At 40.3% G+C, this 27289-nt stretch overlaps 1 protein-coding gene across 2 annotated transcripts in view; it reads right to left on the reverse strand.

The window, feature by feature from the left end:
* Nucleotides 1-27060, reverse strand: part of rnf150 (ring finger protein 150) — a 139533-nt gene extending 112473 nt beyond the window's left edge. Inside the window, exon 1 of one of the 2 annotated variants that reach the window (XM_062980897.1) lies at nucleotides 25781-27060. In XM_062980897.1, the coding sequence (XP_062836967.1) occupies nucleotides 25781-26285 (505 nt within the window). In that variant the 5' untranslated portion in view covers nucleotides 26286-27060. The remainder of the gene's footprint in view (nucleotides 1-25780) is intronic. The other variant, XM_003221668.4, reaches the window with a different exon arrangement.
* Nucleotides 27061-27289: the final 229 nt, after the last annotated feature.

Raw genomic sequence — 27289 nt, forward strand, 5'->3', positions numbered from 1 at the left:
GCAATTCCAGGTATAACATTCATTTTAATCATAGACTTATCTTTAAGCTCGCTCATCTCTCACTATCTTGTGCAGTATCTTTTATCAACTTAGTTATACCTATATTAATCATATGAGACAAATCTCTAAGGATAATTATACCCAAATAAGTAACGGAATTCGGGAAATATTGAAATTGCCATACTTGAAATATGCCAGAGTCCGTCTTCTCTCCCACTAGCAGTACTTCTGACTTTGGCCAGTTAATTGAATACAGGATGTTTTACCAAAATTATTAATCAACCACATCAAAAGAAGGATGGTCAGCTGGGACTCTGAAATGAACATTTCAAAATTAAACATTTTTAATGCAAGCCATGCATATGATGAAGTAGTCTTCAGTCTGCAAAAGCTTATGCTACCAACTTCTTAGGGCCCTTCCACACAGCCATATAACCCAGGGCCCTTCCACACAGCTGAATAAAATCCCAATTTATCTGCTCTGAACTGGGCTATATGGCAGTGTGGATCAGATAATCCAGTTCAAAGCTGATATTCTGGGTTATATGGATGTGTGGAAGGGCTCCCAGAATAATAAGGCAGAAAATCCCACAATATGTGCTTTGAACTGAATTGTCTGAGTCCACACTGCCATATATTCCAGTTCAAAGTAGATAATCTGAGATTTTATACAGCTGCCTGGAAGGGGCCTCAGTTAGGGCTTCATCACAAAGCCTGGGAAGCAGCAAATCAGTCCCTCCATTGCCTACCAGTGCCATGGACGCCCGGGCTGTGGCGCAGTCTGATAAGCAGTCAGCTGCAGCCAGTTGCAACAAATCACTCTGACCAAGAGTTCATGAGTTCGAGGCCAGCTCGGAGCTGCGTTTGTCTCTGTCTTTGTTCTATGTTAAGGCATTGAATGTTTGCCTTATATGTGTAACGTGATCCACCCTGAGTCCCCTTTGGGGTGAGAAGGGCGGAATATAAATACTGTAAATAAATAAATAAATAATGAATATGTTGAAACATCACAGCAGTCTCTAGGTGAACACAGATATTGAGAAAATACTCAATTCCATTTCCCACACATGTAAGTCCATTTAGTAAGATGCAAGTCCCATGCTGAATTGCAGCCATTTGCATGAAGTTTAATCCTCCAGCATTTTACTTCCAAATTAAAAAAACTCTAAGAGGTTATGAAACGGTGATCAGAAAATCTGCTTTGTTACAGAAGTGACTACACATTTACACATGCATTACTAAATATTTGTTTGGGAATACTGACAACTGAATGAAATAGGACTTAAAACTACATTCAGCCTTCAGAACCATCGGTGAAGAGATTAGCACTATGATAAGTATTGTGTTTTTATACATCAACTCTGAACATTTCATATTCCAGTTATTATACTGCATTAAACATGCTTTTTAAAAGTTCATTGTGTCAGAAATCAAAATGCCAGAGATTGAAGATTAGACCATGAGATTAGATGCTAGTAATATTTCTGCTAAGTAAATCAGTGGCAATCATACTCAGAGGGAAATTTATCAAGCGCATAGAAGGACATGTTTTGTTAAATAAGAGATGAACATAGCTTCCTCAAAGATAAGCTGCCTACTTATTTTAGAGTTCTTTGAGAGAATCGACAGGCATGAAAACATATTACTTAGCTGTGCAGGAAAAGTTTCCTGAGAAAATTTAATAGCAACCCAAATGTATCAAACAGTCCTATTGGAAATCCGAAATTGCTCAACGGCTACAGGGGTTGCAATTATGACATTTACTTTTGCTTTTATTATTTCTTTCCATTATCTTTTCGTCCAACCTTTTCCTAATCCATAATGCCAACAAGAGAACAATAAGGTTTACATACTCACTTTAAGAACATGGTGACATTATACTTTGGTTATCACACTGTACTTTTCTATTGTTATTATGTACATTGTTCCTAATGTGCTCTCAAACATTCAGGTTTTAGGATACGTCATACTTTGAACTGCATTAAGTTCAAAATTGCTGTGCAATAAAAGGTGTCATCTTTAAATGTTACTGAACCAGGTGAATGGGTTTCACCTAGGATAATTTAAAGTGCAATCTTATTCTCATTTGCAAATAAGACTCTCTGGATACAATGGCACTTATTTATGTATAGGACCGCACTGCGAAATAATGACTTTAAAATAACTCCCTAAAAACTCTTAAATTTAAGTAATCTTACCACCTGTCTAAAAATATTTTGTCTTAGTATCCATTGATTTCTACAACAAATATAATTTGATTTGTTTTCAACTAGAGAGACTGCAGCCAATCAAAAAGAGTCAGTATGAACACAGAGTGTTATATTATTCAAAATCTGTGATCGTACAGCTACTATTGTTACAGTTTTTAACCTCTTATTTACATTGTATGGCTTTTTTTCCGGATACATTTTTCCGGACATTACATTTTTGCTCAATATATTTTTTAAAGCGTTGTAGAGAACACAGTAAAAGATAGAATGAAATGGTGAAGCAAAAAGTAGTAGCTGAAGAAGAAAGATCCAAAATGAATTAATTTTCAGAGGCCAAATAAACAGAAACCTTTACCTGACTTCAAAGAACTAGTGGAAAGGACACTGGACACACATTTCTGAGGCCCCCTTCCACACAGCTGTATAAAATCCCACATTATATGATTTGAACTGGGTTACATGGCAATGTTGACTCAGATAACCCAGTTCAAAGCAGACATTGTGGATTATCTGCTTTGATATTCTGGGTTATATGGCTGTGTGGAAGGGCACTGAGCGAGTGAATACAGTTTAGTTTTATAATCCAAGGAAAAGAGAATGCTCTTGCTAAAGGCATACAGTTCCAATGAAATGGAATTCATGTAGGAGCTCATGATAAACATTATATGTGCCATTTGTGAGTATGTTACCATGTGTGCCCATAAAGTTAAGGACTTTCCCTAAAGAATCAGGACTGAAGTAAAGGCTTCAAGAAGGAAAATCCAGCACTTCTGGGCTTTATCTAAAAACTGACAATCAGTGCAAATGCTTCAAAACAGATAAAATAAATAGTTCATTGTGGATTTTATACGGCTATGTGGAAGGGGCCTAAATCTGTCTTCCAACAGGCTGCAGACATAGTGAATAGATAAACCACTACAGATAAATATATACTTTGGACCACATTTTGGAGTCTAGGGATATCACTGGGTATGGAAACACCTTCAGGTTAAAATGATGGAGGTTTCCTCCATCATAATGGATTCGGCACATATCAACCCTTCTTATTTTGCTGAACTGTAAGATCTCCACCATTGATGGAAGCTGTAGCCAAACAACATGGTTGCTATCTCATATTTAGGGCCCTTCCACACAGCCATATAACCCAGACTATCAAGGCAGATAATCCACAGTATTTGCTTGGGTTATCTAAGTCAGCACTGCCATATAATCCAGTTCAATGTGGATTTTTATACAGCTATGTAGAAGGGGCCTCAGTCAATCAAGCTACCAAGTTCCCAGTTGCCACCAAGGTTACATTATGTGGACTGAAATTCTCACCCTTCACTTTATTACTTGACTACAGATGAGTATTAAAGGATCAAACTACCCCAACTTGGTTCATTTCATCAGCAATATGACACCCATCAAAAAACAGTAACAAACCTTCAGGAAACACAGTGAAAAACAGGCTCCCTGTATCATTCAGTATGCTTTATGCTTTCATGTTTTTTCAGACTGATGGAGACTTAGGCCCTTTCCATAAAAACTTCATTGAACTGGGTAATATGGCAGTGTGGACTCAGATAACCCAGTTCAAAGGAAGTATTGTGGATTATCTGCCTTGATATTCTGAGTTATATGGCTGTGTGGAAGGCTCCTTAAAGTAAACTTATCACAGGGTTTGCCTTTGCCTTCCTCTGAAGCTGAGAGATATTTCTATTTTGGTGAGGTATGATAACTCTTTTGTATAAAAGACCAAATGCTTTGTAAACTACATGTCCCATGATTCCATAGCACTGAGGGCCCTTCCACACAGCCATATAACCCAGAATATCAAGGCAGATAATCCACAATATCTGCTTTGAACTGGGTTATCTGAGTCTACACTGCCATATAATCCAGTTCAATGTGGATTTTATACAGCTCTGTGGAAGGGATCTGAGACATGACAATTAAAGAAGTGTCAAGGTGCATTAATTCTACTGTGTAGATTTATCCTCAGACATACTTAAAGTAAGCAGACCATAAAGTGAAAATCAGTGAGGCTGCCCATATTAACAGTGGCTGCATTTGGATGCAGTCCAGCATTTTCCTACTAATGTATAACTCAGATAAAGCAGAATTTTAATAGAGACCGCAAAGGCCTGTTGCTGAAATATAGAAGTCACAGAAAGAGAAGAAATAATATTTCTAAGAGCATCAATTATGGAACCCTCAACAAAAGAATGTATATTTTCCTATTAAATTATTTTTAATCTCAGTAATGGGAATTCCTTTTGCTGCCATCAGCTGTTCTCTCTGGATACAGTCCAAGACACTGAGTTGTGTCCAGCACGATCAAAGCAATGTTCTCCATGCTAGAGACAAAATGAAAGTATACTGCTCTAACAGCACGTTCAGCATCACTAGAAAGGAAGAGAATATGATCATGGAATGCCCTGTGCAAAGGATGAGCAGCTGTGGATGGTGCAGAAGGAAGACTACACTCCAAATAGACTCAAGGAAGCCACAGTTCAAGACCTGAGCAGTGGTGTTGATAACAGGGTGACGTGTGTGTGCTTGTTTGTGCCTTCACCTGCCAAATCAGGGCAACCCCATGAATTTCATAGGGTTGAGTTAGAAGTCTATTTTTCATAGGGTCACCATAAGTCAAAGTCAACCTGACAGCTATTAACAACAAAGATCAAGAGAATGAAAACAGATGAAAAATATAAAGTTACAGTTTCTAAAGAAACTAGTAGAAGGAACAGGATCTGTAACCGTTACTGAGCTAAGAAGGATATGTCAATGGTCTGATCCAAATCAGACAGAGTTACAGGCTTCTAACATGATAGTGCTGGGAAGAGCATACTTAGCTACTACCGTGGGCCCTTCTACACAGCCATATAACCCAGAATATCAATGCAGATAATCCACAATATCTACTTTGAACTGGATTATCCGAGTCTACGCTGCTATATAATCCAGATCAATGTGGATTTTATACAGCTTTGTGGAAGGGGCCTGTGATCTCAATGATGTACTGGAAAGCTTCTGAATAAAGAGGTCAGCTTTTATTTATCTTTAATCTACATCTGGCCTTCAGTTTCTGTCAGAGGGCCCTTCCACACAGCCATATAAACCAGAATATCAAGGCAGAAAATTCCACATTATCTGCTTTGAACTGGAATATATGGCAGTGTAGACTCAGATAACCCAGTTCAAAGCAGATATTGTGGGATTTTCTGGCTTGATATTCTGGCTTATACGGCTGTGTGGAAGGGCTCAGAGGCTACCACCAGAAGCTTAACGTCTGATGCCCAAAGAAGAGCAGGAGGAAAGGTGGCACTTGTGTTCTGTTGGTATCCTCTTTTAAAAAAATTGAACAAGATGCATTCCAGAGTATGCAAAACCCAGGAGTAGACATAGGTATAACCAAACTGGAAAATATTTGAAACAACCCTGGAAACCTGCTAAACTTAGAGGAGACACAATGCAAGGATCATTCCTACAATGATTCTAGAATTTGTTCTATGCTTGTCTAGTTTATCAGAAAGGAAATATATCCGAAAACTAGCTTCTGGTTCACGTTTAAAAATAAATAAGACATGAACCATAGTAATTAGTAAGTCTCTTGAACTGGAGCTTGTTGTGATGCCCAAATGTGGGCTATGGCATAATAACAGTCCAAGTATTCATGGAGTAGGACATGATGGGATACAGCAAAAGCAGAGTATTCTTCATTAATTGTAATGCCCAGAATGGGACGCAGTATTCCAAGATAGGTCTGACCAAAGCAGAATAGGGCAGGACTGTTAATTCCCCCAACATAAATATTAGACCTCTACTGAAGCAGTCAAGAATTTCTTTGAGGGTTTCATACATCCACAAACATTTGTCCAAAACTGAGTGTACAGGTCTAACAATAATTTGGCATAGCTTAGCTTAGTCAACAGACTAATAGAATATTTCCCTTTAGGATATTGCTGCAAACTTTTGATAAAGGTACAACATGAGATTAGGAAAAAATGTTCTACATAAGTAAAGCCTGTATAGCACTTTGATCTCAAAGGATTTTAATCACTTACCTATTGAATATAATAAGACACAGAATTTGAGAATTTATCTCTCTTCTCTTCTAATGACACCCCATTTCAATTTAACAAAACAAAACTATCTTATTACTCATTCTTGGAAAGCAGCCAAGGACAAAAGTATTGAGTAATTATACAGGCAAAATTCATTACAGAATTTGAGGGCACTTGTACTACTAATTAGTGATGAAAATGTTAACACACCTGTGGTCATATGCAGCGTTTTTTTTTAACCAAAAAAACCCGGATCAAATATTTATTAACCTTCTAAGGGCGATTCCAGACATATATTAAACCCACTCTGGAGCGGGTTTAAGTTCCCACACCCCGGGAAAACAAATGCATTTTCCCATGGGTTGTCCCTATTGCAGCATGGTAACTGCCATGCTGGAATTGGGACAACCCAAATCCCCTCCCCTAAAAGCTTTTAAATAAAATAAAAACTTAGTGGGCCACCATTTGCCCCCTCCCCCTGCCTTTTAGCACAACATTGGTACATGTCAGGAAGCCTCCAGAGAGGCCTAATGGTGGCCCAGTAAGTTTTTATTTTATTTTAAAGCTTTTAGGGGTGGGATTTAGGTAGGTGGTGAGTTTCCTCTTCGTTTCTCTGGGCCCATGGGGCCTGAAGAAGCAAATTGGGCTGTCCTCACAGGGCCCATACTCCATTAGACCTGGGCCTTTCAGGAAGGCCCAGGTCTAATGGAGTATAAATAATTCATGACAAAGCAGGGTTTTCCTGCTTCGTCACAAATTATTCCTCTTTTACTGGAGGTGTCATTTGGACACCTCCGCCAAAAGCGCGACAGCTCGCACAATTTGGGCCCTGTCTGGAGGGGTCCTAGGTTTTTTTCAAAACTACAAAATGCAGTAAAAACATGTGCTAGCTATTGTCTCACTAACACTGTAGAAAGCTTTGTAGAACAAAATATGCTGTAACTGAGATCTATATGTTAATGAGAGCAGTGAGGGTCTATGTGAAGTTAAATTATAGTAGAATTCCTCTTAAGTGGTCTCATAAAACCGTAGACACTGGACAATTTCTTCACTGTCACAATTATATTAGATTATTCCAGGGTAGGAGAAAAAGGGAAGACAATATGTTCAGCTAGAATTTTACAAACATCAGTGCTGCTTAATTTCTTTGTGGTGTTTTTCTTCTTAGAAAGTATTTTCTTCATAAAAACAATCATGTCTGAAATTTGTTCAAACTAAACAAATTATTTATGATCAAACATGAATGCATCTGGTAATTAACCAGGATCAGCACTATAGGAAAACAGCTGTAACTAAATTGTCTAAAATTATATTGCAGTTATTTCAGAAATATTCCATAAATATCCCAGGATGGCATGGCTTTTCTAGGAATCTAATTTAAGGGAGTGATACAGTTCATTTATTTTTCCTTCAAAAGGGCAGCAATGGATTATTGTTTTATGATAGTGCAGTCTTTAAAACATGATTTAAGAAGTGGAATGACACTTCTTATTCTATTCTAAAAATCAGAACAGAATAAAGTTTTGTTTCATAATTAACACCTATTAAGGCAGTAATATGAAAAATGTATATTTGACAACAAGAATTTGGACTTCCCTTGGGACACTATTGTAGATCATCCTCATATCTAGGGGTCATTTGCTATAGCTTGGCAAGGCTTTTTCACTCCTAGTTGACTATCAGAAACAAATAAGTTTACCTCTTGAGAGTGCTGAAGTTAAATGGCTGGAAGAAGGCCAGAAGTGGACATTTAAGTTTGCAAACTTGGTTGTGTTAGTAAGGCTCCTTCTACACTGCCATATAATACAGATTATCAAAGCATATAATCCAGTTCAAAGCAGATAATCTGGATTTTATATGGCAGTGGAGAAGGAGCTTAAGACACCGTTTATTGGGGTAAGCATGTAATCAGAGACACATTTCTTAATTCTTAGCATAGGCCACTTTTGAATCTACCCTTCATTGGTGGATCACAGATTCCAATAATATACCCTTCTATATCTCATGTCTGCACACCTCACTACCAGACTAGAAACACTTCATTCAGACTAGAATCATGTAACACAAAAGACATGACAGCAGACATACTACAATGCTACACATCTAAAAGTCCACCTCACCTGTTTTGTCACAAAGCACTTCTTCATGCTACTTAGTAGCATTCTACTAGTATAAAAATGATATATATCTCTGAAGTGGTTCAAAACCAATAGGCCATATCCAATATATGGACAATACTGCATTAATGGAGAGATGAGATTACACAAACCAATGGGCCTTTCACATATCAGTTTCAGGAACTCAATGAGTGAATTGTGCTCTCCAACAGCCAAATAACCAGCAAATTGATGTAGATGAAAAGGTCAGAAAAGCACCTTGTCAGGACTGAATGCGGTCTTTGTGCATTATGACCATGGAGAAGGTAACGGAATGTGGAGAAGACATTTGAGCTGTGACTTCATAATGATGAGAGCATTCCCCAGTCTGGCGCCAGTACTGAGTGGCTGAGTGGGAATGGCACAAACACCTGATCAGCACCTGCTCTAAATAATTGGATTATTCAGCCCCTTCCTTCCTTTTGGAAACAAGAGTCCCTCTTTCCTTGAGACAGAGTTTCTTTAACAGCTTTTAAGCAGTTATATTTCTCCCTGCCTTTTGTGAAAATAAGGGAACTAAGCATCCCAAAAACAGTCATTCAATTCTGCAGGCAAAAATCTACAAGCAGCAATTACACTAACATGCAAAATGTATTATCATTATATTACTTTAGCCTTAACTATCAAGTATCATACTGAGACATAAATATCAATACAGCTAACCTTGAACTACTAAAGTCAGAATACATCACCATCAGGATCTCAAAGTGATTCAAAATGCAAGTTTAAGTAAGTAATTATGATCGGGACACTTGTTAAGCTATTCTCACAGCAACTGTTGTTTCTATGAGATCAAAAAAATTTTTAGTGTACAAATGACTCACGTATGCAAAGTCAGAAATTCAATTTCTCCAATTGCTTCTTGAATGCCAGCATCAAGCTATAATGAGGCAATGGAAAGAAAGGTTGTTTGAAGTGGTACTTCAGGCATCAATGTCTGCTGCTTGAGTAGGCTGACTGTACCATTTTCACATCATTATGTAATGCAAAATGAGGATGGATCACCTCATTTACTGCAAAAGGATGAAGTATGCAAAGAGAAGTGTTCAACAAGTATAAACTATGGAAGAAATCCATTTGTGAATGTGTTCGTTACAAATAACACTTTATGATCAAGATTTGGACCTATCACTATTAAGCATTATTCAACTCCTGGCTGTTTCTGTACTTACATTAAGATATTATAGCAGTTTAGTATAGGACTAGGCAGTTATTTCCTAGTGGCAAATCCCAGTAGCCCTAGCCAGCACAGCCAAGGGTGAGGAATGGTGGAATCTGTAAGGCAATACTTGTTGTGTTTTGAATTTTTTTTAAATTTTGGATTATCCATATTTGCAAATACATATATCATGAGCTATCTTGGATAAGGGACTCAAGTCTAAACACAAAATTCATGTATGTTTCATATATGTATACACCTTACACAAATAAGATTATTTAATACAGCATATTTTGAATAATTATGTGAATAAAACAAACTTTGTGTACACTGAGACATCAGAAAGTAAAGGCGTCACTATCTTAGCCACCTGTGTGGACAATTTTGATTTTTTGGATTATTTTGGGATTCTGGATAAAGGATGATCAACCTGTGCCAACTTCTTTCTCCCAGTCTATGGTGCTACTGATATTCCAGACTAACACAGCTATGTCTTTGAATCTTGTCTCCAAGGCAAATTAAGTATATTAAATATAAATACTCAACAACCATGTGTTTTCTTGGCAAGCAGTAATAAAAAAAAATCTAAAACATGTAATTCCAGCTATTCAGGTATTTCAACAGCATATTTTTAAAATGAAATTTGTAAAGTTTCTTAATGTTTTCTGCCTTTTAATGTAACTCCAGTCTCACTTTAACAACAAGGAGACCAATGTGTATGAATAGATAAGTGGGGCCCACTGCCTGTCCAGGTTGCCTATCAGGATGGGATTGGCTTTACCACACAGTTGTTCACACACTGTACCTGCTTGAACATACACAGTGGCACTCACTGGTTTGTGGTTGGCCTGGGATAACATCTAGGATGAATTGTGAGGCAAAGAAAAACAAAAGATAGGTCAAAATCCTCATGGAACATTATGCTAGCATAACAGTTCATTGCCCTTTCATAGTGTGCTTTTCATAGGGTTACACAGCAGTCCCATGATAACTTTCCAAGCCAGCTTTCCCAGAACATCCTGGTTCAAAAACTCATTCAGAAGTCAAATACTGTAGAAACAGGCTGCTTAGAAGACTATCCAAAGTAGCAGCAAGAATTTCCCCGTCTTCTCTCATTGCTATCATGCCCATAGCCTTTTTATTACTATTCCTATCAGCACCCTAGACTGGTATAGTTATGTTAGTGTAGTACAGCACCAGGGTTTTGGCGACAGTATTATAAGTATCGGTTTGCATATTGGGGGGAATCATATTCAGTAGGAACAGCTACTGTATATAGAAGGGTCCTGGGATAATCCCTGGCATCTCCAGGTACAGTAGAGTCTCACTTATCCAAGCTAAACGGGCCGGCAGAAGCTTGGATAAGCGAATATCTTGGATAATAAGGAGGGATTAAGGAAAAGCCTATTAAACATCAAATTAGGTTATGATTTTGCAAATTAAGCACCAAAACTTCATGTTTTGGTGCTTAATTTGACAGAAAGGTAGTTCAATACGCAGTAATGTTATGTTGTAATTACTGTATTTATGAATTTAGCACCAAAACATCATGATATATTGAAAACATTGACTACAAAAATGGCTTGGATTATCCAGAAGCTTGGATAAGCGAGGCTTGGATAAGTGAGACTCTACTGTAAGTTGCAAGTGATGCTAACGATAATGAAGAGTCACTACTAGGCAAAGGAGACAACACTTGGCCAGGAAGACAAATGCAAATATACAGTATAAGGTAGTCTCACAGCATTGCATGTTACAGCCCTGCAAAAGTAAGTACACAAACATTTCAATCAACAACAATGCCAGTGTAAAGAGGCCATAGCTGGGTTGGTGCATATGGGCAAATATCTACGATAATTATTCCTTTAAAGAATACTTAGTTTAGTGAACTACATGAGTGCCCAATTTCATGTAAGTTTGTTGATAGACAAAAACGTAGACTGTGGCTAGCACTGCCTGCAATTGTGGCACCATACATTATGTGGGCTGCAAAAGCTATCACAAAATTTGTTAAGCTCGAATTAAATTCCTGGCTCCGAATATTTTTAACTTTGCTTAGTCTTTTTGTGGTCTTTTAATGTATTTCATTTGCCCTCCTCTCCACCACCATAATATAAGCTTTTGAAAGATTTGACTATTAGAAATGGAACATTTCAATGCCTTTTTTAACCCTTTTCAAAAGAGAGTTTGCAGAAACATCTGGCAAAGGAGAGGCTCGGTTTAGTGAATCTCTAAAGTGCTATGAAGTGTAAAGAGCATTTGTTCTTTCAGCTTCTGGATATTTTGTTGCTTGCTGCTGTTTCCAACTTATGGCAACTTATCAGGGGGTTTTCTTGGCAAGATTTATCCAGAGCAGGCTTCCTTTGCTTTCCTCTGAGGCTGAGGCCCTTTCCACACAGCTGAATAAAAGCCCACATTATATGCTTTGAACTGGAATATATGTCAATATGGATTCAGATAACCCAGTTCATAGCAGATATTGTGGGATTTTTTGCCTTGATATTCTGGGTTATATGGCTGTGTGGAAGGGCCCTGAGTGTGACTTGCCCAAAATCACTCAGTGAGTTTCCATGGTTCAGTATGGATTCAAACCATAGTTTTTAGAGCAGTGGTTCTCAACCTGTGGGTCCCCAGATATTTTGGCCTTCAACTCCCAGAAATCCTAACAGATGGTAAACTAGCTGGGATTTCTGGGAGCTGCAGGCCAAACACCTGGGAACCCACAGATTGAGAGTCACTGCCCTGGAGTCACAGTACAGTGCTCAAAACACTACACTAGGCTGGCTCCTTCTGGATACCCATCTTCTTCTTATGGAATTCTCATAATATGAAATAGCAAAACATGCCTTTCCTCATAATATGCTTATAGTATTTTAATAATATACCTCACTGTTACAATTGAAATCTCAAATCTGGAAATGAATCACAGATTAACAAAATTTAATGGTGAACTATAAATTATCCCTAGACAAACATACTATTCCTTTATTTCTCTGATGAATCCAACCATTTTTAAATGATGTCACAGAAATCCCACCAGAGCCTCCATATGTTGTAGAAGCTTGCTCCAAATTAAGCTGCTTAAAAACATGCTAGATTATAGACTATGAGATTTACTGAGCACTTGACAGAATTACCACCTTTCAGCTCTATGGATCTAGCTACCACAATAAGCAAATTATGCATGGTCAATTATATTGTAAATATAAAAAGAAGCATGTGAAATTAACGTCTAACCATATGTTTTTAATGGTAGGAAGTACAGGAGTCTTGCACCAATATTTAACCTTAAGCAGAGTTTACTCTATGCTTATCTCCATACACACACACACACACACATGTGATTTTGCTATCTCTTGTAACCTTCAAAAGAGTGTAGAAAAAAAATAAAAATGGCAGTCAGTCACAGTCACATAATTGTTGGCAGCCTCATGGGCCATCAAGTCCAACCTACCTGGTCAGTGCAGGATTTCCAAGTAAAGCAGTGGTTTTCAACCTGGGGTCCCCAGATGTTTTTGGCCTTCAATTCTCAGAAATCCTAACAGCTGGTAAAATGGCTGGGATTTCTGGGAATTGTAAGCCAAAAACAACTGGGGACCCCAGGTTGAGAACCACTGAAGTAAAGCATCCCCGGTAGGTTGACTTTTGTGACCTAAATGTAGAATTCTGCATTGAGCTCAACTGATTTTCATTAATTTCTGCCCAGTTCTTTTAGTTTATCAAGGTCCTTTTTGAATCTGGTTACTGTAATACAGTATGTCAGTCATCCAAGTCTTGTATCATTTACGAACTTGATAAGGTTTCCCTCTACCCCATCATCTAAGTCAGTTCAGTGTGGTCCAACCTGTGGCCCACGGGCCACATGCAGCCCACAAATTCATTTTTGTTGGCCCTTGCCCTTCTTACTGGAAAAATATTTTAATTTAACATTTGGAAAAAAATGGGTTTTTCTGATCAAAATCTTGTGGGGGACCTTATCAAATTATTTGCTAAAATCCAGATAAATGATATTCACACGTTTCCCACTATCTACAATCCTACAAACCTGACAAAGATGAGGCAACAACAAATGACTACATTCAGTCATGGGGCATACTAAAGAAGTGACCTATCATGGTGGTGAACTACAATCCCCTTAGTGATGTTACTGTCCCTATAATACTGTCTGATGTCATGTTTTAAACCTGCACATTCTTAACATGTCATGGTACAGGTCTCTGCACCAGAAGACTGCAGAAAGACATAAAAGCACATATTTATTTGCTTTAGCCTGGCCACAAAGCTTCATAAGGATGTAGGAACAGTACAACTAAGTTATGCTATAGGGAAAGATGCCAATAATTTTTATAAATCCTTTCCTTCACTGCAGAGGGCCTTCAGCACAACTATGAGATTGTTCTAGCCAAGCTAGCTGCCCATTTCATCCCCAAGAGGAATGTGGTTTATGAGAGGGCCTGCTCCTATCAAAGAACTCAGGAGCCTGGAGAAACTGTTGAGTCATTTTGTTAGGGCCTAATATGAACAGACCACTGAGTTTGCTGGCTTTTAAAAAAGCAAAAGAGCAACAATTTAGAGAAACTAGTTGCTGCTTGGACTTTTAGACAAAGGTTAAAAAATACAGCTAATGTAAAACCTAACCTTTCACAGACCCATGTGAAAACATGTGTGCAAATGACAGATCTCAGGAATAATTTGGAGAAGGTATCCTGTAGCTTACAATACTCCAGAAACAGTAATCGTTTTGAAAAGGAAAACTCAACTCTTCCTGCTTCTGTAAAAACTACCGAAATGAAATAAGAGGGGAGAAAAATAGAAATCCAGTCCAGGCATATTTAAAGCACTCAGCTAGAGAATGCCCACCCTTTCTGACTGTATGTGCAATACGTGGAAAGGTTCAGAACATTAGAAGGGTTAACCTTCCTAAAGGAGATGCACAGTACAGGAAGTCTTCAAAAATAGAGCATTTTGCTAAAGTACGTCATACCTAGATTGTGCAAGGTTTATTTTTAGATTTTTTTATTACAAGTCCTAAAAAGGAAGAGGGTGAAACAAAAACAAAAAAAGAGGGCAAATAGCTGGAAGTTATACACAAACCCTGTATTAGCTGACCATATATTCCACCCAGTAAGAAATATCTAATCAAAGTTGGCACTCGAAGGCACACATTCAAATGTACATAAGACATGAAGATCTTCAGACTATGGAAAGATTGTGTTCTGCTCAAATAGGACGTTTCATTATGGTCTGTTGCCTTAAGTATAATTTTAAGTATGTTCTATATGGATTTGCTATAAGTGTGATCAGGTTTGATTTACTATGCATCAGACTGATAATTCTTTACAGATCTCCTCACTTTGGTTTTGTTCTCCTCTATGTAGGGCCCTTCCACACAGCCATATAACCCAGAATATCAAGGCAGATAATTCACAATATCTGCTTTGAACTGTGTTATCTGAATCCACAGTGCCATATAATCCAGTTCAGTGTGGATTTTATACAGCTGTGTGGAAAGGGTCTGTTTGAAGGGATTTGTTCAGACTTTTTTTTTTACCCCATCCAACAACCAGTCTTTCTATTCTTAATTTTCCTTTTTAGTTACTGTTATTTCATCCCACAATGAAGTTCAATTTTCCTTTTCAATGGTTGGATGTGATTTGATGTCTGGATAAACATGCAGAGAGACAGTGTGGTATAGTGTCTTGGGTTAGGACTCTGGAGACCACCTGGCCATGGCAACCCACTGGTAGTGCCAGGTAAGTGATACCTCTCCCAGCTCTTAGAAGAAACCTCTCAGACCCCTTCCACACAGCTGTATTGAATTCACATTAAACTGGATTATATGGAAAGTGTGGACTCAGATAATCCAGTTCAAAGCAGATATTGTGAATTATCTGACTTGATATTCTGGGTTATATGGCTGTGTGGAAGGGCCTCAGAGGAAGGCAATGCTGAGCGCTCTCTGAACAAATCTTGCCAAGAAAAGCCTATGACAGGCTCACTTTTGGGTCCCCATCAATCAGAAACAATGTGAAGACACACAACAACAAACACAATGTATGTTGAAGCCAGAACAGATGGGAAAAGTCTGCCTTTCCAGACAAAGTATTACTTTATTTGCTATGAGTGTATGAGGAATCCAGCCATGCTGATCATCAGGTAAACAGAATGTACAAGAAGTGACAACATCAGTGGGTGGTCAATTCTGCTTAAGCTCCATATCTTGTAAAGAAAAAGAACCTCCCTTGAAGAATGAACCTATTATATGTTTCTTTTAAAATAGGTTCAGAATCTGACATTACTGCTATTTCAGAGAAAAGCTACAAAGATGCTTGAGTACTGGAGACCTGAATTTGGAAGACAGTGTGTTCAATAGCCCAAGGGTTACCTCGACACCATTAGATGTTTTACCATATCAACAAGCTACAAAGAGATGTGTGTGTTCAATGTGTATGTGATATGAGATCATAAAGGGAACAATTTCTTCAAATGCAATCCAGCTGCCAAAATAGAGCTACTGAAAACCATGGGAGAAAACAGTGGGGTATTAAAAGCCATTGAACTAATAAAATTGACATTATTCCATGCAAACCCAAGAAATAATACCAAACCACAATGTAGAAATTTCTTACAAGGCTCCATTTCCCTTATCCCATTTGGCAAAAATTGACTTAGAACGGATGAGGGAACTGAACACATTGAAAGAAATCACCAAACCAACATTATTGTGTGCTTCATTGGTCCAACTCATGAACAAAAATGGAGAATTGTACTTGTGTGGATTTTTAAATGCCCAGTGTATCTCTAAGAGGAAAATGTGTAGTTCTACCATTACAAACATTCTCTTAAAATAATATGTTTAAAGTATGTTTCAAATCTGTTATTTCAAACAATTCCTTACAAACAGTCTTGATGTGTTAAAATTCAGTTCTCAGCAATTACTATCCATTTCACAAATGTTCCTGGAATCACAGAATTTCTATATCAGGATGAAGGCAATCCAGTCAGGATGGGGATAATCCTAACGTATGACACTTAAATGGGAGATCCTGATAAAATTGTGGTCATACCCATGAACTGGATCTTTGTATCTTGGCCAAGGCTAAATCAGAAAAATTCAGTTTTTTCTCACAGTGGAACAAAGTTCTTCAGACAAATAGTCATACAAACTGGGACAACCCAGTAAGTAGGTAAGTAAAAGTTTATTTGTATACCGCCCTCTCTCCCAAGAGTTGATGGTTTAGCCAAAATTAGGGCATATAACTACTGGGTAAAATTGAATGCCATGACAAATAACAGACTACCAAAATTGTGCCTATTAGAGCAGACAAAAAATCAACATCAGACCTCTTGGCTAGTACAACTGACAAAGCACATTAGGAGTTGTGGACTTCTGACTCTATACTCAAATCTCCTAGAAGAAGTAGATCTAAAAATTGTTGCACAACGAATATTGGATGTAGAGGCTCAGAAAGACATTGCTACACTCAGTAAAGCTGGCTCATTGAAATGACCAAGTCATTTTAAACATATGTTTGAAACAGCCCAATATATAAAGACAGAAATGCCCAAACACCTCAAGAGGGTATCTACCAGAACTAGATTTGAACAGCTGGATACAATGGTCAAACATGGAAGGTTTAACCAAGTTCCATATAATGAACGTCTTTGTATCTGTGGAGTGTCAGAGGTAGAGGACATCGCAATGTACAGTTTAGCTGTAACTTGTATAAGAGAGAAACCAATACCTCGGGCCATACATTATACAAAAGACACACTGGGATCCTTATATTAAAACTACATTTTTATTGGCCAGCCAGAATTCTAAAATAACATAACGATCCTTTTTCTATTTAAAGCAACTCAGCTGAGAAATGCATATTTGGAGTCGATTGGTGTAAATTGTAAGGATGATGCAGATATTTGATCTGGTTCAGGATCTTGACCCCTTGTTACCAGCTTGTTTATTTTAACTTTGGTTGTAATATGGGTTGTATGTGTTAAATGTTTGTCAAACATTTTGATACAAGCAATAGGTTAATCAATAAAATGTATGTAGTGTCAGTGTAGGTGTAGCTCTAGGAGGGTCAGGAGGCCACAAAATGCACCAGTGGTCCTCATGCAGCCTCTGCTCCTACCATAAACTCTTGGTGAACCTGATGAATCAACAATATCTGTACCACATTCTATTACAGTGGCAGATTTAGCCCAGTAATAAATCTGTACTTCAAACCAAGTTCCTGGAAAAGAGCTGGTTTCAGCAGATACTTTACTGCAAACCCCCATAATATAATTAGATTCTTACAAGCTAGAAGAGGAAGTTCACGTGTATGTTCATGCAGTTCTATTCTTCTCTGCCAGCTTCTTAAAATAAGCTTTATTAGATCCAAAATGCTATCCATGGAGTGCCAGGACTCCAAGTCTACCATATTTAATCAGAATGGCCTACATATTTTAGTAATGCTTCTGAGGTGCCCAGAAAGTACTTTGCTGACTGCAGACAACTGAGCTAATTGAAAGTCCTAAAAAGAAAATGAAATCCTAACATTGTTCCACTGTCTATGAGGAAAGAAATTCGAGACCTCACTTGCTAAGGTCATCTAAGTCCAAACAAATGCTGCAGGCAAGCAAAGCATATGGTATGCTGGACTGATACAGGAACTGACACAAAGAGCAAAATCTTATCCTGAAAGTAGTACAAGAGAAACAGATCAGTACAATGGAACTAATCTTTAATCACTACACATTTACCTGATATGCCTTGGGAAAAAAGCTCACAACTCAATTGTGTGAATTGAGAGGTCAACACTATTTGGCTCTCATGGACTACCATTCAAGGGATCTGAGGGATTTTCCTCCCCTAGCGCTACCTGGTCTACTGATGCCAAACAGATGAAACATGACTTCGATTGCTCTGAATGAATCTGTGGCCAACAACACAACCAAATCATTTCATAGATCTTATAAATGTTTCCATATTGCTACTAGCTTTCCATTACCTGGAGTGAACAATAAGACACAGCGAGCATGAAAAATTGCAACATAAACTCTTTAGACAGAGAAATCCACATATTACCCTTTTAGGCTATAGGTCAACATCACTGATAATTAATGCATACAGACAAATGAAACACCACCGTAGGAAAAAAAGGTCAGGGACATATCTTCACATGGCATAATCAGTGTGAGCTAATCATTTAAAATAAAAGGAGCCCCCGGTGGCCAAGGGGATAAAAGCCTCGTACCTTGAAGGTTGGGTTGCTGACCTGAAAGCTGCCAGGTTCGAATCCCATCCGGGGGAGTGCGGATGAGCTCCCTCTATCAACTCCAGCTCCATGCGGGGACATGAGAGAAGCCTCCTACAAGGATGATAAAACATCAAAACATCCGGGCGTCCCCTGGGCAACGTCCTTGCAGACGGCCAATTCTCTCACTCCAGAAGCAACTCCGGTGGCTCCTGACACAAAAAATTTTTTTTAAAAAAAATAAAGACAATTTATATCAAAGATTCATTAAAAACACACAATGGTAGCCTGTAGCTACTCTAAAAAGGAAAACTGGAAGACCCAGATCATATTCTACTGAGGCCAACTGTGGTATATGTACTGTAACAGAAACCAATGGCACCTTCCAGGCCTTCAGGGGCTACTATCACCAGATACAAAAGTAGCATCTGAAAAGCTAAGTTCAACCATTAATTGTGCCTTTCTCATCTTATAAGACTTGAGAGATCAGAAGTTGCATTGTTCAAGGTGCATGGAAGCCTTCATGCTCTAGAGATGAGTGGCTAATTAATTACATGAACTAAAATATTCTTAAAGGTTGTTATTGCATATTTTAAATACTCGGTGGCTGAGAGAAGTTGGAAATCAGTTGTAGCGTTGGTGAGGTATCAGCCAATGGCCTAGCTTTCTGACTTTTCAGCCTTCTGAGTCAGAAGGACCAATATGTTCTGGATATGATCTGCAATGATGAAACCTTTTAGGGAATGAAAAACTAGATTTTGAACAAGACATTGCATTGTAATAATAGGTACAAAATCTGGAATCTGAATCATTCCTGGTATTTAATAGCCAACAGCTTGTCTCATTAGACAAAAAAAAAACTAACTATAAAGGGTAATACACAAATTAAGCAATATATGAAGATATCAAGTAGCCATAAAGTAAAGACTTTAGAGGGAATTTGGGCTGGGACTGAAGCTTTGAAAGGAACTACATTTCAAAAAGAGCAAATATAGTGTAGTAGTTCGAGTGATGAACTATAACTGTGGAGACCAGGGTTAAAATTCTCATTCAGCCATGGAAACCCACTGGATGACCTTGGGCAAGCCACACTCTCTCAGCCTCAAATAAAGGAAATCCCATCTGAACAAATCTTGCAAAAAAATCCATGATAAGATTGACTGCAAGTTAAGTTAAAAAGAAGTTAAAGGTATGCAGCAACACTTTATTAATGTCCTGGCCCTATTTATTTGTAATACATAGCTTGCTCCATAACTTGAAATCTGGTGGGTCAAAGGCTCTATGCCTTATGAATGTGAGGTCTTTTCCTTCTTCAAGCACCAAACACCTTCACACATACACAGCATACAATAGAATCAGTTTCTGTTCTCCAATGGAGCAGCTATACAACCCCCTTAATATCTGAATTCAGAAGAGGTTTTCCATGAATGCATCCCTGCTTTTATCTGGCACGTCATTCATGGAAATGTGAGAGAGCATTCCACTATAAAGCTTGCCAAATGTACGTAAAACTGCCAAGGAATTATATACCTACAGAGCCACTAGATCAGTGGTTCTCAACATCTCAAGATGTTTTGGCCTTCAACTCCCAGAGATTCAACAGCTGGTAAACTGGCTGGGATTTCTGGGAGTTGTGGGCCAAAACACCTGGGGACCCATAAGTTGAGAACCACCACACTAGATGCTGTTTCTATTTTAGCTGAACCCAATACCAAGGGGAACCTAGCAAGAGGTTTGCCACACTTTATTTAGAGGAGGAGGTTAATTTAAGCTTTGGTAAGAATACCAGATTTACTGGCCACAATCTGCTGCTACTCATAACTCATTAATTTTCAGCCTGAAACTGAAATGTAGGGAAAATGAAGATTATATGAAAGTTACTTTTTTGGACTACAATTTCCAGAACCTTCCAGCAACCAAACTAGTCTAGAGCCAAATTGAGAAATTGAGAAATTGAGTTTTTTAAAAACTAAGTTTTTGAAATCCTGCAGTGATCCCTGGGGAGAGAAAATTAGAAGAAAGATGGATTAGATTAGGAAGCAGGCATATGTGCCACTTTCTCATTCCAACTGCAAGCCTCCAAACAATATTGAATCCCACTCTAAAGAGCTTTTCACTTTTAGGAACAGCTGGCAACAGGCAAAAGGTTACAGTGGGTAAGGACACCCCAAAAGCCCCACTGTGCATAATTCACCATGTGATCCTATTGATTCAACGGCACTGAATTGTCTGCAGCTGTAAAACATGAAACCCAGGAAAAACAACACCACTCTGCTTTAGAAGAGTGCTCTAAGGACCACTGAAATAATGTAATATATTTTTACACCTTTGTATTGAAAAGCATCACTCCAAAACAAATTGCTGCATATATACCCATATAAATGCAGCATTTAAAAGCAGGCATCCAAAGTAGCTGCGAGTGTTTGAGCAGCATTTAAAGAGGCTCCTCAATACTAACAAATATAGCAAAACATTTTTACATGCACAGATCATATGACATAACTGAGAAAATATTTTCTCAAGTCTGGATGTTTAAACATACATCCTGTTCATACTGTCAGTAGCAGGAATTTTCTAATAAACACTGCATATATAGATTTTAAAAAAAAAACACTAAATGTCAACCAAACCAGTATTTCAATTTCATGGAAAGATCATCCTATGCCAGAGATTCCTGCCAAACATAGGAAATTAGTGATGCCATAACTCCTTCATTCATTTCCACAACAAACTGGAAGCAAGAATCTAAAGAGAAATCCATATGGCATGCCCGGAGAAGTTTTACAAAGATCAAGAGATCTTAACAAAGCTTAAAACGAATGCACTGTTTTGAAACAAACTCTGCCTTCTTGAACTTTCTTGAATTCTGCTAAAATACGCAGAATTGTTCTCCTGAACAAAGAAGAGATATGGAGGATTTAATTACCAAAAGTCCAGCATTGTAGCTGTTGCATTATACGGGAATCTTTGATTTCCTTACTGCACCTTTCTCTAGTAATGGTCTGACATGTGTAAGGCTGTGTAAATGAATTGTCATCCAATATATCTGGAAGGCACCAGGTTTGGAAAGCAGCCATACTGTTCACCTTTAATAATCAATATTCATGAAGATTCACATGATAAGTCCTAACAAGTTTGATGGGATGTATTGCTTTGTAACTGTGCTGGAAAAGGGTGGTTGTTAAAATGATTTTGATGCATTATTCAACATCCCAGTTTTAACCTGAGTCCAAATCTAGCCCACTGATATTAGTTAATAGCTACACTTTCTTCAAAGGAAACATCTTTGCTGGAATGTGGAATGCAACAAATGTGTTGAAAAGGGTACCACCAAAAGTAACTCTGCTGAGTGTGTTTCAAGTCTATTATTTGCAAAGACTGATACTGAATAATAAACAAAGAATTTTTAAATCACAGAGCTTGCTTTTGTCCCTGTGCCAATTTTTTCCTCACTTATGACAACTGGATGATCTCCAAGGCCACAAAGTATCATTGTAACAGATGATACTGAATGCAAAGAAGCCCTAATACAGGACCAAAAGAGAAATAAATCCTACATTTGTAAATTACACAAAATTGGACAGTAATCCACCCCACTGACTCTCAGTTATTGTATTAAGAATGCAATTTCCAAGTAAAATCTTGCAGCAGTAATTAGCCTAATTGCATTCTTGGCATCCTAAGAAGCTCATTTTTAATACAGTTGCTCCAGCACTGGAGAAAGGGAAGCCAAACGAGACACCAGAAGGTTCACACCCACAATTTTCTGCCCAGAAACCCTTCAGGAACAGAGACATTGGTCCCAAACTCCAGAACTTTCAAACTGGACAACATGTAAATGAAAAAGGGATTGTTTCTACCAAGCAGCTTACTGGCTTATAGTGCAGCTTGCTTCCCGCTGTGGCTGAACCAGAAAGGAAACACTGCTATAATACAGGAGCATGTGGATGGGGAGGGATACTTCAATTATGGAAAAGAAGTCCACAGGGAATATGGTGTTGTTGCATTGTAACTTTTCTCAGCCCCAGCCAGCATAGTTAGTGACCAAGGATGACAAGAATTGCACAGTCCAAGGATATTTGGAGAGCCAGAAGTATGGAGAGATGAAACTCTTTGAATGTTCCTGTTTCGATTATTATTAAAGGACAAAAGTTGAAATCGTCTGGATGTTCCTGCTTCTTACTAAAGAACGAAACCAACCTCACACTGAACTTGGTGGAACTACTGAAAGGAAGTGACACATCTGATATGACACTGAACCATGGCTGAAGGTGAAACAGAATGTCAAGAGGCATGGCTGCTCCTCCAAGACTTCCACTCCACAAGTCAACTCTGAATCTGGATTCTTCTCCACATAAAAGGGTATTTAGTCCCTTCCTGGTGTCTATGCCTTCTCTTCCCACAGCAAGGAAGAAGTGATCTTGCAACCCTGTCTCTGGGTTGCGGTGAGATTTCCAGGCTGTATGGCCATGTTCTAGAAGCATTCTCTCCTGACATTTAGCTCACATCTATGGCAGGCTGCCCTGCAGACTAGGACGCGGAACAATGGCTTCAAACTGCAGGAAAGGAGATTCCACCTGAACATCAGGAAGAACTTCTTCACTGTGAGAGCTGTTCGGCAGTGGAACTCTCTCCCACGGACTGTGGTGGAGGCTTTTAAGCAGAGGCTGGATGGCCATCTGTTGGGGGTGCTTTGAATGCGATTTCCTGCTTCTTGGCAGGGGATTGGACCATGAGGTCTCTTCCAACTCTACTATTCTACGATTTTATGATTCTAGGCATCCTCAGTGGTTGTGAGGTCTGTTGGAAAACTATGCAAGTGGGGTTTATATATCTGTGGAAAGTCCAGGGTGGGAGAAAGACCCACTAAGAAGGTCCAACAAATGTACGTTTTCAGGAATCCTACTGTATACAATTTCAACAGAAAGTAGGAACGCATGAAAATCTGTATGTGCCTGCTTCTTACTAAAGAACAAAATGAATCTTGCACTGAACTTGGTGGGACTACTGAAAGGAAGGGACACATTTGATATGACACTGAAGCATTGCTGGAGGAGAAACAGAATGTCAGGAGGCATGGCTGCTCCTCCAAGACTTCCACTCCACAAGTCAACTCTGAATCTGGATACTTCTGCACATCAAGGGGTGTTTAGTCCCTTCCTGGTGTCTATGCCTTCTCTTCCCACAGCAAGGAAAACATGATCTTGGGTTGCTGTGAGTTTTCCAAGCTGTACGGCCATGTTCCAGAAGCATTCTCTGCTGATGTTTCACCCACATCTATGGCAGGCATCCTCAGAAGTTGTGAGGTCTGTTGGAAACTAGGCAAGTGGTGTTTACAGTGTTCCCTCACTACTTCGCAGTTCACTTTTTGCAGATTCGCTGTATCGCGGTTTTTCAATAAACTCTAAAAGACGATTATAAATCATAAAAAAATTACAATTTACAGCCTAAGGAAGGGAGGAAGGAGAAGCCAAAGGGAGAGAAAAAGAGCCCAAGCAGCAACGGGAGGAAAAGGAGGCGGTTTATCAACATAGGATTCGCTGACAAAGACTTAAAATTGTGTATAACTACTAAAATAATGTATAAACATTAAAATAAATATAGTATCCCTACTTCACGGATTTTCACTTATTGTGGGTGGTCCTGGAACCTAACCCCAGCGATAAGTGAGGGAACGCTGTATATATCTGTGGGATGTCCAGAATGGGAAAAAGAAACCATCTGGATGTGCCTGCTTCTTACTAAAGAAGGAAACCAATCTTGCACTGAACTTGGTGGGACCACTGAAAGAGAGGGATACATCTGATATGACACTGAAGCATGGCCGCTCCTCCAAGACTTCCACTCCACAAGTCAACTCTGAATCTGGATACTTCTCCACATCAAGGGGTGTTTAGTCCCTTCCTGGTGCCTATTCCTTCTCTTCCCACAGCAAGGAAGATGTGATCTTGGGTTGCTGTGAGTTTTCCAGGCTGTACGGCCATGTTCCAGAAGCATTCTCTGCTGATGTTTCACCCACATCTATGGCAGGCATCCTCAGAAGTTGTGAGGTCTGTTGGAAACTAGGCAAGTGGTGTTTATATATCTGTGGGATCTCCAGGGTGGGAGAAAGAAACCATCTGGAGGTGCCTGCTTCTTACTAAAGAACAAAACCAACCTCGCAGAGAACTTGGTGGGACCACTGAAAGGAAGGGACACATTTGATATGACACCGAAGCATTGCTGGAGGTGAAACAGAATGTCAGGAGGCATGGCTGCTCCTCCAAGACTTCCACTCAAGAAGTCAACTCTGATTGTGGATACTTCTCCACATAAAGGAGTGTTTAGTCCCTTCCTGGTGCCTATATGACCATGCTTCAGAAGCAATCTAGACTGACATTTTGCCTACATCTATGGCAGGCATCCCCAGAGATTGCGTGGTCTGTTGTAAAACTATGCAAGTGGGATTTATATATCTGTGGAAAGTCCAGGGTGGGAGAAAGACCCACTAAGAAGGTCCAACAAATGTACGTTTTCAGGAATCTACTGTATACAATTTCAACAGAAAGTAGGAAAGCATGAAAATCTGTATGTGCCTGCTCCTTACTAAAGAAGGAAACCAATCTTGCATCGAACTTGGTGGGACCACTGAAAAGAAGGGACACATCTGATATGACACCGAAGCATTGCTGGAGGCGAAGAAGAATGTCAGGAGGCATGGCTGCTCCTGCAAGACTTCCACTCCACAAGTCAACTCTGACTGTGGATACTTCTCCACATCAAGGGGTGTTTAGTCCCTTCCTGGTGCCCATGCCTTCTCTTCCCACAGCAAGGAAGACGTGACCATGGATCCCTGTCCCTAATATTATCCCCCACCTGCACCTGGCCTGACTTCCCTGCCCCCAGAGGTGCCTTTGCAAGAGTCTGCCCCTCTCCCTCCCTTCCCGGGCACCCTGGCAGGCGGGCGCCCTTGTGCTTCACTCACCGGCGGGGGGCATGGTGGTGGTCTCGTTGGCGTTGCTGGCGCCCACGTTGTAGATGACCACGGCGGAGGCGTTCTGGGCGGCGGCGTGGCGGACCTTCTCCTTGAAGGTGCAGTTCCCTTTGGGGATGAGCGCCACCCAGACCTTGCCGGGCCCGGGTCCGGCGAAGCGGGCGTTGGGGTCGCAGGCCTGCCGCTCGCTGGGCGCCGCCGCCATGGCCACGGGCCCCCAGACGTCGTGCTTGGGCGACTGGTCCCCGTAGCGCCCGCACTCCGTCTTCTCGCTCCGCAGCTCCGCGCCTCCCCCGCCGCCCGCGCCCCCCGGGTCCGCGTAGGTGATGTTCACGAAGGCCGTGTACCACTCCTCCTTCTCGGCCACCGTGAAGTCCAGGCAGAGGAGATGCACGAAACAAAAGGAGAGCAGCCATGTTGAGAGGGCCAGGCTGCGGCACGCTTGGATCACCGAGACGGCCATCGCAGGAGGGGCCCCCCGAGAGCGGGTCTGCATGTGGGGAGGGGGAGGAGAGGAGAGCGGGCGCGCGCCCGGCCCACGCGTGTGCGCGCCCCAGAGAGAGAGCGGGGAAGGAAGGGCTTCAAGGCGGCGGGAAGGCGCCTCCTCACCTTCGCCACCCGCCTGGCGTTTCAGTTCATTGCAATCCCTCTCCTCTTAGCCTCGCTGAGGAAGAACCATAACAATAATAAAAAAGAGACCCTTTTAGAGGAATATCTTAGTCCATTTCCATTCACCTTCACTTGGAAACAATAATAATAATAAGAAGCCGGGAAGGCGCCTCCTCACCTTCACAACCCGGCCAGCGTGATCAGTTCCTCTCAATCCCTTTCCTTGTGCGGCTTCGCTTCTCTTGTTGCTTGTAAGAAAGGCTCGGGATAATAAAAACAAAGCTCTTCCTCCGAGTAATGCAGCGAGGCTCCCCTTCCTTGCTTGCTTGCTTGCTTCTCTGTCTCCTGCTCCGGACTCGGCGGCCTCCTCTCTCCCCGGGGCCTGGCATTCAGCCCAGGCAAGGCTTCGTGGAAGTGAAGTGGGAGCCCCGCCGAGGCTGCCCGCTACTCTGGCTGCTCCGCCGGCCTTGCGCTCTGGCGCTCTTGACCTCGGCGCCCATCCTCGCCTCCCTCCCTCCTTCCTTCCCTGCAGACCCGGCTCTTGCTCTCTCTCTGTCTCTCTCTCTCTTGCCAGCAGCGGAAATGTTTGCCTTATGGAAGAGGGAGGGAAAGCAAGCAAGCGAGGACTGAAGGCGGGAGGCAGGGAAAAGGGGGGGGGGGGTCGCGTGCGGGAGGAGCCTGGGAGTGATGTCAAGAGCCCCCCCCCCTCCCGCCTTTGCTCCGCTTTAGATCTCTTAGGGCTGGCACGACCTCTGCTGGCAGAGAGTGAACTGGGAAAGGGCCGCCAGTTTGAGCGAAAAGGGATGGAGACCTTAAGTACTCAAAAGCCCACAACAACAACTTATTTGACTGTTTTACTTTGGGAAGACTTCACACTTGTGCCCCGCAAAA

The sequence above is a fragment of the Anolis carolinensis genome, chromosome 5 (assembly GCF_035594765.1).
Source record: "Anolis carolinensis isolate JA03-04 chromosome 5, rAnoCar3.1.pri, whole genome shotgun sequence".
Taxonomy (NCBI): domain Eukaryota; kingdom Metazoa; phylum Chordata; class Lepidosauria; order Squamata; family Dactyloidae; genus Anolis; species Anolis carolinensis.